The sequence below is a fragment of the Drosophila subobscura genome, chromosome E (genome assembly GCF_008121235.1).
Source record: "Drosophila subobscura isolate 14011-0131.10 chromosome E, UCBerk_Dsub_1.0, whole genome shotgun sequence".
NCBI lineage: Eukaryota > Metazoa > Arthropoda > Insecta > Diptera > Drosophilidae > Drosophila > Drosophila subobscura.
Window position 1 is genome coordinate 2,932,184 of NC_048531.1, and position 21,428 is coordinate 2,953,611.

Consider the following 21,428-nt stretch of genomic DNA (forward strand, 5'->3'; position numbering starts at 1 on the left):
GCAGGCCACAGCAGCTGTTACTCTGCCCAGCTCCCGCGCTCTCATTCTGTCTGTCGATTGTGAACAGTGGCTGAAAGAACAACAACAACAAGAACAACAAATGCAATAAGAAACAGCACATGTTAATTAAAGTACAGCTATTCTCTCTCTCTCTTTACTTGGAGAGCAACAAAAGTCACCAATACACACCATGCAACAAAATCTAAATATTTTTGTCTGGAATTCTAAAATAATTTTTTTATAATAATTATATCTGATTTGAAATTTATCTATAATATGCTAGATACGTATAAAAAATATCTTAGAGAGCGCTTAATAAACGAACCTATTGGCTGTTGGATAGTGTAATTATTGAACAGCGAATTCAATTTCTGCTTCTTTCTAACTGCATAATGGATGTGTGCCCTGTCCCTTTCTGTCATTGGCTTAATGTGTCAAAATCTGTCAGCAGCACTTAACCCTCACATAAGTCAGCGTCGAAGTGTCAGGCGGGCAGGCATTAATTTTCAATTTGCTTTTATTTTTAGAGTTCGCTCTCACTCACTCTCTCTGCACTCTGCGCTCTCCAGACACCTATGGCACAGCTGTCGAACTTCCGACTTGGTTTCCCACCTAATATCTGTTTAATTATAACAAATATTATTAAAGTTAACGTTTCCCGAGTTTCCAACTCGAATCCTTGACTCTGTCAGCAGTCACAAATGGCCATAAATTAAACCTGACTGCAGGCACATCCCACAGGACTACGGACAGCTGTTCTCGGGCACATCTGTCAGGGTTCGTTCTCTGATTCGTTCTCATCTGTTGCAAGCGGGGGATGGCATCTGATCTGCTCTGCCCTGATCTCTTTAGATGCACACAAACGCTAAAGAACTATTCAAAACATGCTCCAGCGATAGTAAAATGCTAATAATAATTGGAAAAAATCTCCCCATTTGAGTGGCATTCGAGGGGGAACTTCCTGTAGAGGAGGTAACGCGTACACATCATATGCTTTCGATAAATCATAAATATAAATTCTCCAGCGCTCTTTGACACTGCGTTTTCCACACGGCTCTAGGGAGCGTTCCTTTCCATTCCATTCTCAAAAGCGTAACATCAAACGAACTTGGGATGGTGGAAAATGAAGCAAGGGAGAGGCATGGGGCATGGCGTGGCATTCGACTGTGAAATTCATAGATCAATTTGAAAGTTTAACAACTGGCCATTAGCACTGTGGAGAACTATTTCTCATTTCCCTTTTGGAGGGCCATAAAATGTGGAAAATTAAATTAAATCCATATTTTTACAGTCTGTGGATTATTGTGTTTCTCAAAGCGCAGCGTGGCATAAGCTTCGCTGTGTGTACAAAAAGAAAAGAAACAACCCAAAATATCGTATGCAAAGCATCCCTTTAAAATGGGGTAAACTGTACACAATGTAGTCTGAAAAGGAGGAATAAATTCAAATAACTGATCGATTTATGATTTTTTGTTTTCTTTCAAATAATATTTCATACGAGTAGTTCAATAATTAATTATTCGACCGAGAGTCATCGAACTGGTACGTTGCTAATGATATTACTACTAGAAAATTAATACCTAACTGCGATCGGGAAATACTAATTCATTTTGGGAATAACACTTCTCCCATGAAGTTGTCAGTGTTTTCGGTGCTCCTTGCATGTGCTGTTATGTCGTTCGGGGACATCAGGACACGGCATACAAACATAAAATGCGAAGTCTTTGATCCGCTGTATGCTGAGGCGCCTATCTGTCGCCTGAATGTGCTGGGACGTGGCATTATCGGAGCCAATATCCACATAAAACTTCTCAAACTACCAGTTCGGAGAGTAAAAATAAACTACAGTGTTTGGAAGAAATTATCCGGCTACCATCCGTTCCTGTTCAACGTCACCGTTGACCTTTGCCACTACATGAAGCACCCGAACCCGTTGACCGTCTTCTACTACTTCTACGCTGCCTTGTTGCCCTACATTAATGTGAATCACACTTGCCCCATCAATGTGAGTACACATCTCCCATCATACATATGAGATTGACTCTCCTCCTTTTGCACCTTGCAGCACGATATAATTCTGAAGAATTTCGTTTTGAATGAACAAATGTTCTCCAAAGTGCCCGTGCCCATAGGAAGCTACATGTTCATGATCAAAATACTAGCCGAGGATGTGTGGAGAGGGACTATTTACTCCTACATGGACATAAATGTAGACGATAGTCCCAGTCTGAAGTTGGGCTAGAACTTTACTTTTCCAACTATGAAACTCTCGGCTCTCTCTTGTTTTTTCCATCACAGCTGGATGCTGCACCCACCCTCGCGCATATTTGGGGGGTGGAATATTTTGTATTGGTAAAGTGATTGAGTCTGAGGTTTGAGGGTTGCATTGCACCTTTCCCTTCTAAAAATAGAATAAAATCTCATTAAGATCAGTAACAAACTCAATAGAATCCATAAAATCCTCACATTTGGGGGGTGCGAGACGAATCGGCCAACAAAAATATCCCTTGGAGGGCCACCCTTGCCAAAGGTCAGGTCCCATTTCGCATTGAACAGACAGTTTAAGGTGGGGAAATGAATACATTTTTGGGAATTATTAGTGACGGTTGACTGCATTCGGAAAGGGGTAACCGATTAAGCGTTATTTAAATATAATTGGCCTTTAAAATGTGCCATTAAAAAAGGGCCATTAGTGAGGAGGCCTTACAACGATGAAGTTCGCTTTTATAGCAGTGATTTTTGGAATATCGTTGGCTTGGGGAGACGTTAGTACCCGGCATACTAACCTCAAGTGTGAGTTTCCGGATAAAACGTACCTGCAGATACTTGTCTGCCGCCTGAAGGTGCTGGGACGTGGCATTATCGGAGCTAATGTCCACCTCAAAGCCCTAAATCTTCCAATTCGGAAGGTTCAAATCAACTATAGCGTGTGGAGGAAATTATCCGGCTACCATCCGTTCCTGTTCAACGTCACCGTTGACCTTTGCCACTACATGCAGCACCCGAATCCGTTGACTGTCTTCTACTACTTCTACGGTGCCATGTTGCCATTCATTAATGTGAATCACACGTGTCCCTTCAATGTGAGTACATCGAATGTCCTCCACAAGATTGACTCACTTTTTGCTCCTCGCAGCATGACATTATTCTAAAGAACTTCGTTTTGGATAACAAAATGTTCAACCGAGTTCCCATACCGAAGGGCAGCTACATGTTCATGATCAAAATAAGCTCCGAGGGAGTCTGGAGGGGCACCATCTACGACTACTTGGACGTTAATGTGGATGATGCTCCCAGTATAAAGTCTGGATAGGATATTGTTCACATTGTCACGATAAAGCTCTTTTCTGTGCCACAGACCACATGGGGCAGCGAGGGATTAGAATCGGAGGCGACTGTTAACGATTATTATAATGCGCTTGACTGGTCTGTTTCGATTCAAAAGTTTACATCAATTCCAATAGCGTTTTAGATAGTTTCAGTCATTAAACAACTGCGAACACAAAACAAATATACATATCTATGTACATGAGACTAGAGTAATATCGAAGTCCATTTTTGGAGTACTTCTACTCCAACTACTCCGAACAGATCGCAGTTCCGTTCGAACTTCCTTCGATATATAATGCGCAAAAACTTTGAACAAAAGAAATGATTTTAATTCCCTTTTCCACACACACATGCACACATACACAGATACACAAGCAGAAAGAAAATTGAGAAAATTCGTTGCAAGGGGGTGAAAAGTTTGCTGTTTCCTTTCCCAACTGCAAAGCGATTTTTCTAAAACGTTTTTCCTTTCCACCGCTTGGACGGTCCTATCCTGCGGGAGTGATGCGTAATAACACTCGCCAACAAGTAGTGCGAATTGTGGAGAGTGTAAGTCATCTACAATGTGCAAGATCTTGGGAAGTTATCGTTGAGAACAGTAACAACGAGACTCCACAAAACTATCCACATATGTGGAGATAATCCCCTACCCGGCTGCACAGTGTACATACATTTCTTGTTCTCCCCCTGGCCTGGCTGGTGGCTGGCAGGGTGCTGGGCGGTGGGTGCTTGGTGGGTACATTTACAATTTCATAATGCAAAAGTTTCGCAGAGCAACAAGCAGGGAGCCCGTTGTCGTCGCAGGATGCCAAAGGACAAAGCAAAGGCAGCGCTGCCAGCGGAAAAGCGACCAACTTAGCCCCAGCTTAGTGACTTTTCCTAGTGGGTTGGGAGCTGTTAAGGAGTCCCAGCATGTGGCCAAAGTCATTTGCCAGGACAAGTGAAAAATGCCGCTCAGATACCAATGAACTTTGTGGGGGGAGTGTGAGCAGGATGGCGAGGCGGAAGCGACCGTGCGGCCATTTTGTTAGACAACAGTTAGAAGCGGCGACGGTGTCGGCCATTTTGCAAATAAGAAAATGAATATGGACTGCGTGGGGAAGGGGAGGGGTGCAAGGAATTGCCTCTGCCACATCATGTGTCAAATTAAAGGCCAAACGAAATGATGCATGGCGAGGCAGCGCGAAAATTTCCCAGGTGGCCACGCCCCGAAAACCCCATTTGATTGCCGCAATTAAATACGGAACGTGGGGCTTCAGTTGCGGTTGCGGTACCACTCCCAGGATAACGGATTCCCCATTTCATTGTGCCTTCGTCGTGTTCTGGTCATGCAAACTACTCGTTTGTCTTCGTTAAATTGAATGGTCTTTGGGGTTAGATATATGCACAAACGTACATTTGTATGTACATATGTTTGTATGTACATATGTACTATGACGAATAAAATTCAATTTGCGCTTAGTTTGTCCAGCAATGAAACTCTTTTATGCCCCGACCTGTTGCCAAAGAACATCAACTTGATGCAGACCTGAGTATGTACACACATAACTATCCTGCTGGACATCTATGTACACTCTAACCTCCGGCTACATAAGAAAAACAATAAAAACAATTCTTGAGCACTCTCTTTTCTTTGCAGTAACGCTCGTAACGGTTGATTTTGTTCAGATAGGTAGATAGAACCCATTGATATGATTCTACCAATATAATAACTTTCAAATTTTGGACATCTCTTGTGTGTTCAGAAATGTTTTCCTCAATACTTTCAGCTGAGGCAGGCTCAACTGTAGAGTACAGCGCGTGCCATGAGCCAAGTTAATGACCGATAGTTGGGGGGCCTGTGCTGCCTGGCGACACATTGGCCGGACAGTCGTCGTCGTCTGTGGCTTTGTCGATTTAATTAAAACATCACGTAGGAACGCACACAGACACAGGCACACACATACATAGTCGTCTTTCGTGATGCATTAGGCGGCAAACTACAGGGTCTCTGTCTCTACAGTAGTCTCTATGTAGTCTATGGTAAGCCGCTTAAGTTGCCCTTTCCATGCTTTCATTTTCCCTTCCCCTCCGATTCGTGTGTCCGTGTAATTATGCTAAAGCCCTGCCTGACTGGTCAACTCTTTTGCCTGCCCCGACAATCTTATCGCTTATCGTGATCAGAGAGCGCACCGAAGGCCTGAAAATTGATTTATAATTTTCCTTTTTCATTGGCAGCTGCTCTTTGACACAGTTTGATACCCGTTATCATCATCATCGTCGACAGCTGCAGCTTTTGTACCGCCCCAAATGGTACATGCATTCAGATGTACATATGTACATACATTTGTACATACTTATATGTACATACTCGTACGTACATGTGTGTGGCTTTGGCTATAGCTTCGTACAAACACCCAAACATATCTCAACCAATATCATATCTTATCAGGCATGTAATCGAACACTCTTTATCGATTTCCATGTAACAAAATGAATGCTCTTTGGTGATTGAGGTAAGGGAGTAATTGAGGTTATGTTATGCACTCATTTTTATACGGAAACCAATCGAGGTTACATACCATAAGTACATACCTTATGTGGTGAGGGATAACTATTTGAATACATCTGTGGGTGCACTCGGTACGGTAGTCAGAAGTTACTTTCAGAAGTGATTTTAAATATTCATCCATCGCACATTTAGTTGATATTTTGTAGGCTTAGTTAAGTAAATTCTTAGTTTTTACCTTTCACTCATGACTTGTTTACGTTTCTTTTATTTCTAGGTAAATGTACCATCAGTTTCCTGGAGTCCTCCTGTTTCCTGGAGTTTAGCATAAACGAAGGTCTAAGGCCTAATCAAGGCCCCTCATTATTCATTGATTGAATATTTCTGCTCTTCTCCAATGGCAACGCTTGTGTAATCTGCGAGTCGAGCAAACTTGATCCTTTCTTGTATTTTCCAAGCAATTTACCATTTAATCTGCACTCAACAGCAGCTGCAACATCATCATCATCAGTAGGAGGCAGTGGCAGTGGCAGTGGCAGCAATAGCGGCTTCTATTGAGGCACGAACTCATTGAAACCGACGCGTCATAAACTGGTGAAGGCTTAAAGGCTTCAATGGTTTTCCAGCGAAAAAGAATACATACATACACACGAGCAGAAAACAAAAGCCAAGACTCGATGGAAAGGAAAATGAGAAAAGGTGGCTGAGAAAGATAAAGAGAAGGCAAAATAATAGGAGCTTTTGCTGTTCAATAAGCTGCTGCACATTGATTGAAATCGAAGACGAAGCCCCGATAGACGGAGTGGAGCAGAATGACATAACTTGAATTGAATGATGATGAATAACGATGGTAATAGGGATGATACATACATAAATGTGCGTAGAACGGGTCCACCATGGGCTGCAGTTGCAATTACAGCAGAGAAATGCACTTCCAGGGACTCCTGAGGATGGGAATTCCTACTTGGGACAGACGCTTAGTTGGTTACGCAGTTACGCAAAGAATAACAACAGCGGCAACAAATTGAATAAAAGATGAAGTTTTTGCAGGCAACAGGCAACAGGCAAGGCAGCTGCATTCCGGGAAAAACCTTCACTCACTCTTTCGCCTTCTTGGAGCCAGATGTCTGCGTGCCTTGATAAAACTTTAATTAAGTTGAGGAGCGCGTATCCATGGCCTCTAAGGAGCTCACTTCTAAGCCACTCTCCTGCGGCTTTTGTTAGCGAAACTTGCGCAAGAGTTGACTCCTTGAGATTTTGCTTACCCAAAAAACTGCAGCACAAAAATCTGCGTTTATTACATGGTTTAACCACTATTATGGCCAGAGGCGACTGAAAAGACTGCAGGTTTAGTCTGGAAAGCGAATGTCTTGCTATCTTTTGTCTGCAGAGAGTTGACTTCACACTCATTTTGCATGCAGAACAAGTCTTTATCCCCGACAGAGGCCTTGAAGCATCATCTTCTGGCAGCCAGGAACAATAAGAAATGATTTATTTTATTGTCGTTATATCTAGACAAGACATCTACATATCCTACACTCTATGACATTTTGCGGCAAACTATTCTCTAAAAAAAAGGGAAAAGAAATCTCTCTCGTTTCTGCATAATAAAATTTTTTTGTTTCCTTAGATGATTATCGGTTTGGTGTAGACAGCTTCATGGCACACTGGTACATACTGGTGCACTGTATCTGGTATCCTCCTGTAATTTGAGCACTTCATTGTCAGGACAATGGAAGGACAGGACATCAGTAGTATTGTACTCCGTAGTGTCTGCTTTTTGCGCATCGTTTTTTGCCTGAAATTTCACAAGCAAAAACTCCAAGAAAAGGAACCTTTTGTTTGGACATCTTTACAACCTCTCAGAATGGGGGAAGAGCATAAGTATGTACTTTCCTGGGATTTGGATTGGGATTGGGAGGTGGGCTCCCAACCAGAACCCATAAATTAACAGCCGAACCGCAATACTTCAATGACAAAACAAAGAAAACAGACGGGCAGGCAGACAGACAAACAGACACTCAGAAGTGGCAGTGGAAAGGTGGCAGCTGGTGGAACGTGTAAGGGCAAGCAAATGGAGTTATCCTGGTGGGTTTTTAGGGGGCAGGACAAGTAGGACATGCATAAATCCTCGCCCTTGGCTATTAGGTGTTTTGATGGCTGCTTGTAATTAGCATAATTGAAATGTAGCCACACAAGTGGAGTGCTTGGTGGGGTGCAAAGGGCAGGAAAGTCATCAAAGTGATTGCCTTTTGGGTGGAGCCAAATGCCAATCGAAATGCCATAAAGTGGAAAAAAAATAGAATCAAAATCAAAGCTCACTCCCGCCCCAAGTTCCAGCCACCATCCCCTGCCTCAATGCCCATTGATTTTTTCACTTGAATGCGACAATTTCCATGAAAATGCCAGACAGATAGGCAGAGCAGAGAGAGGCTATATATAGCCAGCACCCAGGAGGTGGACTGGGGTGGAGTGGTGTGGTGTGGGCTCGCAGCCACTTCCAGGAAGCTGTGGGTGGAGCAGGGAGTGGTCATGGTCTGGGGCTTCTGGCACCTAATGGCCAGGCAGACGTTTATAATTATATTTGTGCAGCATTCTGTCCTATCTCTATCTCTGTCCGCGCGCGTGTGTGTGTGTGTTTGTGTGTGCGTTTCCAGGACGAGGGATTGGCGAGATTGCGGCTTTGGCTTTATCCTGGTGCTTTTTGAATTTAAATCCGTATTGCTCTCAGTGTCATGGCCGGCTCCATCCTCTCCCCTGCATGTCTCTCCCTCCTTCCACTCAACATAAAAGATTTTCACGCCCAGGGCAGCAGTTTCGTCTCCCTCTTTCTCTCTGCTCTCTGCATCCGCTCTCGACTCGTCTGGCCATTTTGCGGCTTCGTTAGCGGCAAAAGAAAAAGTGTCGCGTCGCACAAGGTGTTAATCAAGGCAACGAAAGTGACAATCGATCGACAATGGGGAAAACGCTGAATGACAGGCCAAAATCATATAATGGATAGGCACTGAGGGGCACGTAAATTGAATTGGTTCGAATTTGGAGAGCTGAGCATTGCATTATGGTGGGGTTTTACAATCGTAAATATTTGATTACACAATTTGTTATAATCGAGGGAAATATTTGTACACAAATGTGTGAATTGCTGCGAACATTTCAGTTCGGGAATGTCTCTGGGATATCTGCGGATGTCGAGACATTCAGAAACTCCAGCATAAGAAGGATATTCGCTGTGTTGGCAAGGATATAAAAGAGTGAACAAAGCAATGTGTATATTTCCTTCCACGATTTCTAGTGTTTGAGTTGCACTCTCTCTGCTATTTGGAGCTTTTCTATATCCCGTAAGTCGTAAGTCACTCTCCAATTAAATATTCATTCGATTTTCGCTTCCTTCCTTTATCTTCTGAGTTTGCCTTTGCGGATACTCCGCCAGCAACGAAGAGGTTTTGTATGGGGGACTGGGACTGAGGTCGAACGCGACTGCGAATTCGCACGCACAAGAGAATGGGAGTGGGGGGTGGAATTGCAATTGCGGGCGAAAGGGAAAAAAGAGGTCACGCTGCTGGAGTCGTTTTCGATGCAGTTTCCGTTCGCGTTGCAAAATTGTATTTATTTTTCTTTTCTCTTTGCATACATTTGCGTTTTTCCTTCTTATTTTGTGGGTATTTCCTTTGGTTGCACAGCCACGCAAAGGGAGGCCAGGGAGGAGTAGCAGTGGGCTGGTGGTGGTGGTGGCTAACCAAACGGAAAATCAACATTGGCAAGCCAATCGATGGCGAGTGGATGGGGGACCGCAGCAGCCATTCTGCTCCTCTGGGGTCCCAGCGCCGCATCGCGGTGGCGTGAGCTCGCGATGCAACATTTTGATAGTCGCAAAAGTCTCCTCGCCGAAATGCAAATGCAAATGCAGCCGCAAAATGCTGCAAAGTCTTTAGATTTTTCCATGGCGATTTTCGCTTAAATATATATACCCTGGATTCATGGCTGCCAAGGGTTGTACCATGGCAGAGTGATCTGTTTATTTATTTATCCTCCTATGTAAATCAAAGTCGACCGGATTACAGTTTGAAGTTAATCTGAAAATACTGCGACCGATGACACGCTATAGCGAATCCAACTTAAAGCACCGTTATGCTGAAATAAAGCACAGTTTTTTCATTTTCTCTAAGAATTCGAATTCAAATATGCCGCAGCGCATGCCGTTTCTATTATTTTTCCCATGACTGTATGTAACCCATTTCAGTGCATAAGAACGGCATAAGGCTGGAAACAAGCAGTGAAAGCAGTGTAAGCAGTGTAAGCAGTGCAGGGTGTTTCCCGGTCCAGATGCCTCTCCTTCCGTCTCCTTCGCTGCTACTTGCATTTGGCTTATTGGCACATTTAACCCTTAGTCTGCTTGCTGTGCATAAATTTAGTCAGGCGATAAGCACTAGGCAGTCGAAAGTCGGCAGTGGGAGAGTGGAGGAGGAGGAGGCTCTTCTGGCCTGGACGCTTGCCCAATTTAACCTTAAAAGGTGCTACCATTAGCTGCCTCTAATGGCCAACTGCTACTCCTACTCCAACTTGCTGCGCTCCTCTCCTTCGATCGTGGCCCAATGATATGCGAAATTTCTGTGGCTTTTCCTCTCGTTTAAGATATTTTCTGGCTGAGTGGCTGACTGGCTGGCTGGTTTCATAGGAAACGTGGAAATTGGAAATTTCTGCCTAATTGTGCGCGTCTTTTGCGTGCTGCTGCTAGCCTCCCTCCTTTTAGGGAATTGTCTCTGTTTTTTTTGGCCATATGGTAATTTGATTGGCTTTCCCGGCATCGCATCGAAAGGTGAGTGCAATTAGCTCTTTCACTGGTAAATTATGGCTTGGAAATATGCGTACAGGCTTTCCCTCCCAGGCTTTTCGGGTGGAGCAAGTTGATCCAGTTGCAAAGACAATTTACGAGATGTGCGCAATGTTTACAATGTCTCTTTTTACTCTGGCCAACTGCTAATTTTTTATCGACTCCTTGTTGCATGTAGCAGCGGCAGCAGCAGCATCAGCAGCACAACAGCAGCAGAGACACAACATTTGCATACTAGACACCAAACTGTCGCCATTGGTGCTTCTCCTCCTCCTTCAAAAATCGTAAAATATGCAAATTCATTGGAATATCATAAATATTCATGTAACTCGTACAAACATATCTCTACAAGTACATATCTCCTACACTCTTTTCTTTTTTGTATGCCCCAACTCCAGCATCTTTTCATGGCTTACATTTTTGTTGTTTAAATTTTTGTATTTGTTAATCTTATGTAAATGGATGTTGCGTGACTCGACCGATATCTGGTTGTAGGTCCGTTGTTGCAACAATTAAACTCAATTAAGCCATTTCGCTGCGTCTGGCCCCATCCGATGATTTTTTCTTCCATTTAAAAGTTGGAATTTCTAGGAAAAGCGAACGCTCAAATCTGACTAAATTATAATCGTTTAATTTGATTCAATGAACGAGACCGTTCGGGAGTAATTAAGGCAAATGGCAAACTCAATTGAAGCCCAAAAACACAGACAAACAGTTTAATAATTTACTTAATTCATATGAATATTCGTTCAACTCTTTTCTTGTTTCGCTCTTTAAATACGTTTACTTTAAATTTTTCATTTGCCTGCGAGTGCTTTTTGTTGAATAAAAAGTGTTTTCAGGCTGAACATTCAGCCGCTGCATTGGATGGGGGAAGGTGTGGGTGTGGGCAGAGACGTGCATAATGCAAAAGGGTTTTTTATTTTATTTCACTTTTGTGCAACTTTTTCGCCAACGTTGATGTTGTTTTTGCTGCACGTACAGCCGCAGGAAACAAAAGAAAGGAAAGCGAACGACAGTTTGGACAAAAATACATGGGGGTAGCATGCAGAATGTACAGCAACACAGTGTTAAAATGTTTCCCTGCAGACGGCCAACCTGTAGGCCAAGAGAACGGTCGTTCCCTCTGATGGGGTATATTATATTCGTGCAGATGTTGGGAACAGCTAAGATCAGCATGAAGAACGGATCATTATTAGAGCCAGAAAAGGTAATACAAATTTTGCAATTCCGATTTGTCATTTGTTCATTATCATTAGCATTGTTCCCATAATTGAGAAACCCCTCCATTAATGGTTAATAGCCCTCAAATTCAATTTTGATATATGAGAGGGATGAATCAAAAAGGATGGATGAAATGACAGCTATAATTGTGGCTGCTTTCATAAAGCGAAAAGCTGATTAAATTTCCATGCACAATTACCACTTGAATGCGATTCCTATTTGAACAGTTTTTAATAATTATTAATTAATTATTGGTTTTATTTATTGGAGTCAATCGTATTGCAGTGCGTGAGGGGGTGTGCCCACATTTTCATAATTAAACCCATTCCATAGATAACCAGAGAAGAAAGAGAAGACCCAAAAGTGGATAAAGAAAGAGAGAAATAAAATCAATTGACAACATTTCTGTGCTATTTGGGAGCACAGATAACCTCATTGTGTGCACTATCTCCTCTCGACACTCTGGCTCTTTTCCCTTTTGGACTTTCGAAATCGGATCTATGTATCTCTGCCTCTCGCCCCAATCCCACTCCCTCATTCGTATTTCTCTCTCTCTCTCTCTCACTCTCCTGCTCGCGGGCAGATGCCAAAGAAGTGCACAATAAAAATCAATTCGAGCAATAAAGTTTTTAATTGGATCCAGCTCCCTGCTGGCTCTTTGCCGAGGCCGGGCCATAAAATTTGAAATTGAAATTGCTGCAAGAGATGTCTCCATTTGATTTAGAGCCAAATGCCAGTCTTAATGGCCAGAAATTCTTCACTCTCTCTCTCTTTAGAATAATTATGGAATATGCTAAAAAAAAACCAACCCCGAAACTAAAAAATTAAGCTGCAAATGCGGGTCAGTCTCTTGAATTGAGATGTTTGAGTAATAATGCAGGTACCCTCGCTCTCGTGCACACTCCACTGCAGCTGCAGGGCAGGACACAGGGAAATCCAGCTGAAATTGAAGTAGATTTAGCATCTTACCTTACCAATCAAACGTTAAATGGCAATAGAAGTGGAGTACCCATAGTCCAGCAATGGTAGGATGCATGGATAAAAAAGTGCATCTACTCACATATGGATCAATTACAGGCATTTTCCTGCCTTAACAGATCCTAAAAGTCGACTGTAAAAAGAGAAATGAGAGCAATATGTTTATAAAAATACAATTTCATCAAGTGGAATGTGTGTGGCACTCAACCAACCAAACATTCTTCATCCACCCACACATCTGTCCGCCCATGGGTTGGGGAGAAAGAGTTCTTTGAGTTCGGCTCCATCGGAGCACAGGAGCCGAAAGCAATAACCATAAAACCACACGTCTCGAGGCTCAAATGTTCGAATAAAACTACGCGTACACTGAGAGCAAAAGAGGGAATACACTACTCAAATTATGCACCAAATACAGATGGTATTGTAGGACGTACTTAAGGTAACATTTCTCCAAAACAACAGAACGAAGCAGAATTAATCAATGGCCTCTGCGGCTGTTGTTTTCCATCCAGCAAGGGGAGTTCGCAAAGTGGAGCTTATACTTCAATCACTCACTCAACCACTCACTCTCTCCTCTCACTCATTCGCATACGCAGCAGAGCCTAATAAACTCCCGGTTCGGAGAGTGGAGAGTTCATATAAAGCCAACACCAGGAACCCAATCCCCTGCACCCATCACTGCACACGGTTCGCATAACTTTGGGTAAACTGCAGACTGCGGGGGGGAATGGAAAACAATGCGAATAAATTGCAGGCATACTTCTTGACTCTGCTCTTTGAGTATTAGCCTTATGCTCTGGTCGGTCGGAGGTTCCTTTCGAGTTCACGTGCGGTCAATGTGCAGAAAACTCACTCCGTTTGTGGTAAGAACAACACAACATGCAGGTGCAGAGGATACACTCCTTAAAAGCATTTCGAAACATCAAGAGCAACAGAAATGAATTGAATTGAACGCAAAGGTGATGCGTAATTCATGACACGGAAATCATTTGCACAGCTGGATAAATCTTGAAAATTAAGTCATCAACATTCTGGCTACTCCTCCACCGCTCCTCGATGAATGTTTGGTCCGTTAATACTGTCAGTCATGGGATTCGATGCCTAATTAGGGTTGCTCAAATATATACATATGTATATACATAGAGTTCCTGCTGTTTACAGGAATTGTATTGGGAGCAACCAACAGCAGAATAACTGTACAGTGTCAGAGATGACAAAAATAAACAGCTAGAAATGATTGTGATGCGTAAAATAGGAACGGAGCAGAAGAAGGGAAATTCCAGGCTAGAATCTGGCTCCAATTTAATTATGTTTATTAATTAACATTACACACTCTTAGATACTCTAGCTTTAGTTGCGCTGAAAATAGCTGTCTTCGAGTATGGCTATTTTTATAGCTTTTTACTGACTGAAAGTGTCAGCACTCGTTCACCTCATCTCTTGGTCATGGCTTCTCGGGGCTTGGGGCTCGAGTTCTTCCTTCAGCCAACACTGAAGCATGTTAGCAGCTTATTCATTGGCAGGCCTTGCCCCCTCTTACCTTCGACTGGCACCCAACCACCCGACCATCCACCCACCACCCACGTAGTCGAGTCGGGGCCAAAGTGGAAATGCAAATATTTGCATGCCCTCGTGGCGTCCCCGGGCATGCCCTGCCCTGTCCATTCCCATCTCTGTCCGTCATGTTGGTAGTCGGAGTGAGTTGGCTTTTGCAGCATCAATTATTCAGTCATGTTTACAAGTTGACAGATTGCAGTATGCCTGGCCTGAAGTGCCGGCCCCAGATACCTACCCTACTCGCCCCCATTTTTCTGATGAGCCAACCCCCATTAATGTCTCTTTGTTGCAGCTCTCTCGTTCACCCTGGAGCCGCAGGATGCTGTTGTGCCCGAGGGCCATTCGGTGCTGCTGCAGTGTTCCGGCAGTGCCCCTGGACGCGGCAAGGGCAAGGCTATGCTCACTCCTGCAGCCGTACGATGGCGGGGACCCGATGGCCAGGATCTGGGCATCGTGGGGGACACATTCCGCACGCAGCTGAAGAATGGATCGCTGTACATCAGTTCGGTGGAGGAGAACCGCGGCCTGACCGGCGCCTATCAGTGCCTCCTTACCGCCGACGGAGTGGGCAGCGTGCTCAGCCGCCCGGCGCTGGTGGCGATTGCCCGCCAGCCGGATCTCAACCAGGACTTCATCGAGACGTACCTGCTGCCCGGACAGACGGCCTACTTCCGGTGCATGGTGGGCGAGGCCAGTTGGCAGGAGGGCGTGAGGCACTCGGTGCAGTGGTTCCGGGACGACATGCCTCTGCCCCTGGACAAGCTGCGGATGGTGGTGCTGCCCAACGGGGCACTGGAGATCGATGAGGTGGGTGCCTCGGATCGCGGCGCCTACCAATGCAACGTCACCTCGGGCAGCGTCTCCCGGTTGAGCAGCAAGACCAACCTGAACATCAAGAAGGCGTCCGAGGTGCCGGGCAGTGACCATGCGGTGGCCCCCTCCTTCCTGGTCGGACCGTCGCCCAAGACCGTACGCGAGGGGGACACCGTCACCCTGGACTGTGTGGCCAATGGAGTGCCCAAGCCGCAGATCAAGTGGCTGCGCAACGGCGAGGAGCTGGACCTCAACGATCTCGACTCGCGCTTCTCCATCATCGGGACCGGATCGCTGCAGATCTCCAGTGCCGAGGACATCGATTCGGGCAACTATCAGTGCCGCGCCAGCAACACCGTCGACTCCCTGGATGCCCAGGCAACGGTGCAGGTCCAGGTGCCGCCCAAGTTCATCCAGGCGCCACGCGACAAGACCGCCCACGAGAAGGAGGAACTGGAGCTGGAGTGCGCCATCCGGGGCAAGCCCAAGCCCATCATCAGGTGGCTAAAGAACGGCGATCTCATCACCCCCAACGACTACATGCAGCTGGTGGCCGATCACAATCTGCGCATCCTCGGCCTGCTCCACTCCGATGCGGGGATGTTCCAGTGCGTCGGCACCAATGCCGCTGGCAGTGTCCAGGCAGCAGCCCGTCTACGTGTCGTCCCACCAGGAGGTAAGTGACTCTCCTCTAACAATTCCTCTCTCTCTGTATGTAGTCCTAGCCTTGGTGTCCAGTATTTGTGCAGCTGTAGCCGCTTTGGCGCCTCGATTCGGCCTGTAAAATGACTCTACGAAATTAAACGCCTAGTGCCACTGTCCCACTTACCCACTTACCTCTCTAAATACTTACCTGGAAGACCTTTCAGTTTGTACAAACATTTTCCCTTCATCCTTTCATCGTGTTATCCTGCTTTTGTAAATTGATTTTATGTGTCTGTGTGTGTGTGTATCGTGTAATTGTATTTGTACATTTGTATCTATTGTTTGTGTAGTTTATTTTGCGATTCAATGATGGAGGAATACCCAGTAAAAAGTAACTCCCAGGAGGCGCATATCCCTCCTACCAAAAGTTTTACCAAATGCAACTCCAATTTCCAGCCATTAAATCGCAAAATAGTTCACCAATAACATTGAATAATTATTATTATAATCAATATACGAGTATATATCAACTCAAATCTGATCTACAATTAATTTATCAATATAATTTATTAACTTTTGTTTTGTTTCATTTGTTCCTTTCTTTGTTTTCCTTCTTCCTTTTCCTTACTTTATCATTTCCTCGACATATCATCCGAACATCCGAACCCAATCCTGTCCCAAAAGTGAAAATCAAACAACGCAAATCCCAAGGCCAGTCCACCAAGTCCCTACAGACCTCCGACAATCCAGTAAAGCGACGCCGACTGTACAGCTCGGGGGAGCAGCAGCAGCTGCGCACCAAATCGGGGGCCAGCCTGCGCTCCACTGAGGACGTGGACGAGGACGAAGACGACGACTCGCAGGACAGAGATCCCAATAATCCGCTCATGCTGCTCTCCAAGACCCTCTTGGACAGTCTGCAGCACACGGGTAGACTTCATCGTGTCGAGCAGCCGCTCAACGATCGCAACTTTGAGCGGAACGAGGCCAGCGCCTTGCGGCGGGAAGGCGGCACTGGGGACAGGGCAAACGCCAACAATGACAATGACGACGACGACGATGACGATGATGAGTATGACGATGACGAGACGAAGGAGGCACTGATAGCTGCCTACAAGCATGGCGATGATCCACAGAAAATACTGTCCACATGGCAGAGCAACAAACACAAGAAATCCCAGCAGCAACAGCAGCAGAAATTGCAACTGCCACTGCCCCCATCCTTCAATTTTGCGTCCCCCCCAGATATAAGCGAGCAGGAAGACAACGTAGCAGGCGCCGCTGGGAGTGGAAATGTAAAGAGTCTGGGCAGCGGACTCTTGGCCAGATTGCCCAGCCAGCCGCGGGACCTGGCGGCACAGATAGTCAAGCCGCGCTTTGTCACCCTCAGTTGGGTGGAGCCCCTCCAGAATGCGGGGGAAGTGGTCTACTACACTGTCTACTACAAGATGAACAACAGCGAGAGGTGAGTGATTGATGCTCTGATTGCTTCCTGCCTCTGACAAGCGGAAATGAATTCGCGTCTGTCTGCCTGGCATCCTGAGGCGCAACCTAACACGTTTTCTTTTCTCCTTTGACGCTTTAGAGAGCAGAAAATGGTGACGAAGTCACATGACGACCTGCAGGTGAACATTCAATCGCTGCTGCCCGGCAGGACCTACCAGTTCCGCGTGGTGGCCAGCACGAACTTTGGCAGCGGCGAGTCCTCTGCCCCGCTGGAGGTCAGCACCCAGCCGGAGGTGAACATAGCCGGACCCCCGCGCAACTTTGAGGGACATGCGCGCAGTCACAGCGAGATCTATGTGCGCTGGGAAGAGCCAGCAGTGACGAATGGGGAGATACTCAAGTATCGCGTCTACTACTCGGAGGTAGGACACGGACACAAAGCCACAGCTAAGCCACAGCTAAAGCAATCCCATAATTCAATTCCAGAATGAAAGCGGGGCCGATTTGTACCACGACAGCACCACCATGGATGCTCTGCTCACCGAGCTGCGTGCCTACACGGACTACGTGATCAGTGTGGTGCCCTTCAATCGGAACGGCATGGGCGATCCCTCGGCCGAGATCAAGGTGAAGACATACTCCTCAACGCCGTCAGAGCCGCCCAATAATGTGACCCTGGAGGTGACCAGTTCCAGTGTAAGTATCCCCCTTGGATTTAGAGTGTATGAAGAGCGCTTTAACAATTTCATGCTTGCCATTGCAGTCCATTACCGTGCACTGGGAGCCACCCGCAGAGGAGGATCGCAATGGCCAGATAACTGGCTACAAGATACGCTACCGAAAGCTCAAGGATGCACCGCAGGTGAAGAGCACGCCGGCAAATATCCGCTACTTCGAGCTGAGCGGACTGGATCGTAGTGCCGAGTATCAGGTGAAGATTGCGGCCATGACGGTGAATGGATCGGGACCGTTCACGGAGTGGTATCGCGTGAATACGCTGGAGAACGATCTGGACGAGACGCAGGTGCCGGGTAAACCGATTTGGATCAACATACAGCCCGGAGCGGAGAACATTGGTCTGCACTGGGGTCCGCCGCAGCAGCCGGAGATCAAGATACGCAACTACGTGCTGGGCTGGGGACGGGGCATACCCGATGAGAACACCATCGAGCTGAAGGAGACCGAACGCTACCACGTGCTCAAGAATCTCGAGTCCAACACGGAGTACGTCGTGTCCTTGAGGGCGCGCAATGTGAAGGGCGACGGTCCGCCGATATACGACAACATCAAGACGCGCGACGAGGAGCCCATCGATGTGCCCGTGCCGCTGGAGGTGCCCGTGGGCCTGCGGGCCATCACCATGTCGAGCTCCTCCATCGTTGTCTACTGGATCGACACGATGCTGAACAAGAACCAGCACGTGACCGACAACCGCCACTACACGATCAGCTATGGCATCACGGGATCCAGCCGCTACCGCTACCACAACACCACCGATCTCAACTGCATGATCAACGACCTGCGTCCGAACACCCAGTACGAGTTCGCCGTCAAAGTGGTGAAGGGCCGCCGCGAGTCAGCCTGGTCCATGTCCGTGCTGAACAGCACCTATCAGAATGTGCCAGTGACGCCACCACGCGAGGTGACCGTACGCCTGGATGAGGAGAACCCGCCCACGGTGATCATCCAGTGGATGCCGCCGAAGCACACAGTTGGCCAGATCACCGGCTACAACATTTACTACACAACGGACACTACGAAGCGGGATCGGGACTGGTCCATTGAGGCCTTTGCCGGCGAGGAGACCATGCTGATGCTGTCCAACCTGAAGCCCTACACCACGTACTACTTCAAGGTGCAGGCGCGCACCACCAAGCAGCAGGGCAACAACAATGCTCCCTTCTCCGCCTTGGTGTCCTACACAACAACCGCCGCGGTGATCATGCAGGAGGCGGACACCATTGCCAAGGGCATCGACAACGAGAAGCTGCTGTACATCATCATCGGAGTCACGGCCGTGGTGCTGCTGGTTGTCCTCTTTGGCATACTGCTTCTGTGTCGCCGCAAGCCCCAATCCTCACCAGAGCACACAAAGAAGAGGTAAAGTCTTAGTGTCTCATGTCCCTGTGCCACTTTTTAATTGTGTTTTTTCTGCAGCTATCAAAAGAACAACGTGGGAGTGCCAAAGCCTCCAGATCTATGGATACATCACGACCAAATGGAGCTGAAGAACATTGACAAGGGTCTGCACACAGTTACGCCCGTCTGCAGCGATGGTGCCTCCAGTAGCGGTGCACTGACCCTGCCCCGTTCGGTGGTCCACAGCGAGTACGAGGTGGAGACGCCTGGCGGAGTACCGGGACATGTGACCAACTCGCTGGACAAGCGCTCCTATGTGCCCGGCTATATGAGTGAGTAGCTCAACCCTTTGTCCTTGGTTAGACTCATCAAATGCCGTTCCCCCCCAGCAGCCACTTCGATGAACTCTACGATGGAGCGTCCGCAGTATCCGAGGACCCAGTACAACCACCAGAACCGCTCGCACATGACCATGGAGACGGGCCTCTCGCAGCAGAGTCTCTCGCAGCCGAATCAGAATGGCTCGCTGGCCCAGACGCCCGAGCACCCCTATGGGGGCTACGATGCCAACTTCTGGTAAGTTTAGTTCCTGGCTAGATCTAGTATCCATATCCCTGACTGCCCTTCAATCCGAGTTTGTTCAGAGTAGCACCACAAAATTATCAGCTAAATTCGAAACAGTTTTTGCGTCCCCTGTTTTGGGAAATAATAATAATTGAAGCACAGGCATGGGCTCAAGATCGCGATGGGGACGGATTGATGCCCGTGTGACGGTCAATCTGGTGCGAGAGCCATCGATGGGTGTTATGAAGCTGAATCGACGGACACTGGAGCGACGCGTGGATCATCAGCTGATGCTGATGTCTTCTCCAGTGCCGTTTGTCAACTTCATGAACAAGTTCCGCCTGGACGAGATTCTGATCAATCATCAGGCCCGTGGGGTGTTCAGCATGCGCGACTCGGCCACCGTTACGGAGCTGGCCTGCTACACGTGGAAAATCATGTCTGCTAGCGATCGTCTGCCCTACACTCGTCTGGCCATGAAAGCCCGGGAGATTCAGAATGCGCGCAAACTCTACTTTCAGGGCAACAGCGTTAGTCGAATAGTCCCCAGCAGGGCCCTGGCTCAAAACTGAGCAAACGCTCGAATGATTTTATAAATTTGTTAGAAATAGAAAAAATAACTTGATTTTAACTAGATCTAAATCTTTGTCTTTGCTTTCTCCCTCTCCAACAAAATTGTGCAGCAATGCCGGCAATGGAGCTGCTGGCAATGGCTGTGTGTCCACCATCGAGAGTGCCAAACGCGGGCATCCGCTCAAGAGTTTCAGTGTGCCAGGGCCACCGCCCACCGGGGTAGCCACGCCCATTAATAAGCACAGTGAGTATTTGGTATGCAATTGTATCTTGTGTCCGGACTGACGCTTGTGCCACCTTTCTCGATTTCAGCTCCTGCCGTAACAATTCGTCCACAGAATCAGTCACCCTACAAGAAGCCATCGTTCTCGGCCGCCACGCCCAATCGCTTGCAGGGCGGTGGATCGGTGGCACACTCAACCGATGAGATCCAGAGACTGGCACCGAGCACATCCACCGAGGAGCTCAACCAGGAGATGGCCAATCTGGAGGGTCTCATGAAGGATCTGAGCGCCATCACGGCCAACGAATTTGAGTGTTAACAGTGAAGCTGCTACTGCAACTCCCGCCCCGCCCCGCCCACTGCACAAGTATTAGTCGACAGAACAGTTTATGTTACTTGTTTTTTAGTTTCTGTTTTATTATCGATTAACAAGCAACCTCAAACCACACATCCGCTGGCAGCAATCGAGTTGGTTTGAGCATTGGCCAGGTCTGCATTTAGTTTTAGTTACAAACCATGTGCGATACAAACGAATGAAACGATCGAATGATGAAAACTGTAAATACGAACGACGCCGCCATATATACGTTTAAGTCTAGATACACACATTCATAACTATAAATAGCATTCTAGCATAGTTAGTTAGCCATTAAGCAACAACAGCAACTGTGTAAAAA

At 46.7% G+C, this 21,428-nt stretch overlaps 4 protein-coding genes across 7 annotated transcripts in view; all 4 read left to right on the forward strand.

The window, feature by feature from the left end:
* Positions 1 to 21,428, forward strand: part of LOC117890107 (neogenin) — a 36,415-nt gene extending 14,987 nt beyond the window's left edge. Inside the window, exons 2-10 of one of the 4 annotated variants that reach the window (XM_034794773.1) lie at positions 14,701 to 15,897; positions 16,551 to 17,331; positions 17,452 to 17,734; positions 17,799 to 18,008; positions 18,076 to 19,412; positions 19,470 to 19,723; positions 19,781 to 19,967; positions 20,639 to 20,772; positions 20,841 to 21,428. In XM_034794773.1, the coding sequence (XP_034650664.1) occupies positions 14,701 to 15,897; positions 16,551 to 17,331; positions 17,452 to 17,734; positions 17,799 to 18,008; positions 18,076 to 19,412; positions 19,470 to 19,723; positions 19,781 to 19,967; positions 20,639 to 20,772; positions 20,841 to 21,070 (4,613 nt within the window). In that variant the 3' untranslated portion in view covers positions 21,071 to 21,428. The remainder of the gene's footprint in view (positions 1 to 14,700; positions 15,898 to 16,550; positions 17,332 to 17,451; positions 17,735 to 17,798; positions 18,009 to 18,075; positions 19,413 to 19,469; positions 19,724 to 19,780; positions 19,968 to 20,638; positions 20,773 to 20,840) is intronic. The other 3 variants (XM_034794775.1, XM_034794774.1, XM_034794776.1) reach the window with 3 other exon arrangements.
* LOC117892442 lies at positions 1,629 to 2,242 on the forward strand. The gene is given in 1 exon segment (XM_034798684.1): positions 1,629 to 2,242. A coding segment is annotated over 1 exon segment (612 nt). The 5' UTR covers positions 1,629 to 1,630.
* On the forward strand, positions 2,712 to 3,313 carry LOC117892443. Its single transcript, XM_034798685.1, has 2 exons — positions 2,712 to 3,083; positions 3,137 to 3,313. Exons 1-2 carry the CDS (start codon positions 2,712 to 2,714, stop codon positions 3,311 to 3,313), a joined length of 549 nt encoding a protein of 182 aa, XP_034654576.1.
* LOC117890109 lies at positions 20,003 to 20,542 on the forward strand. Its single transcript, XM_034794777.1, has one exon. The coding sequence runs from the start codon at positions 20,120 to 20,122 to the stop codon at positions 20,525 to 20,527; it is 408 nt and encodes a 135-aa protein (XP_034650668.1). The 5' UTR covers positions 20,003 to 20,119; the 3' UTR covers positions 20,528 to 20,542.

Bases quoted from the DNA above. Each gene is read 5' to 3' on its own strand.
- LOC117892443 (XM_034798685.1), top strand. From the start codon at position 2,712: ATGAAGTTCGCTTTTATAGCAGTGATTTTTGGAATATCGTTGGCTTGG. The intron at 3,084-3,136 runs GTGAGTACATCG...TGCTCCTCGCAG, and splicing joins ATCACACGTGTCCCTTCAAT to CATGACATTATTCTAAAGAA.
- LOC117890109 (XM_034794777.1), top strand. From the start codon at position 20,120: ATGGGCTCAAGATCGCGATGGGGACGGATTGATGCCCGTGTGACGGTC.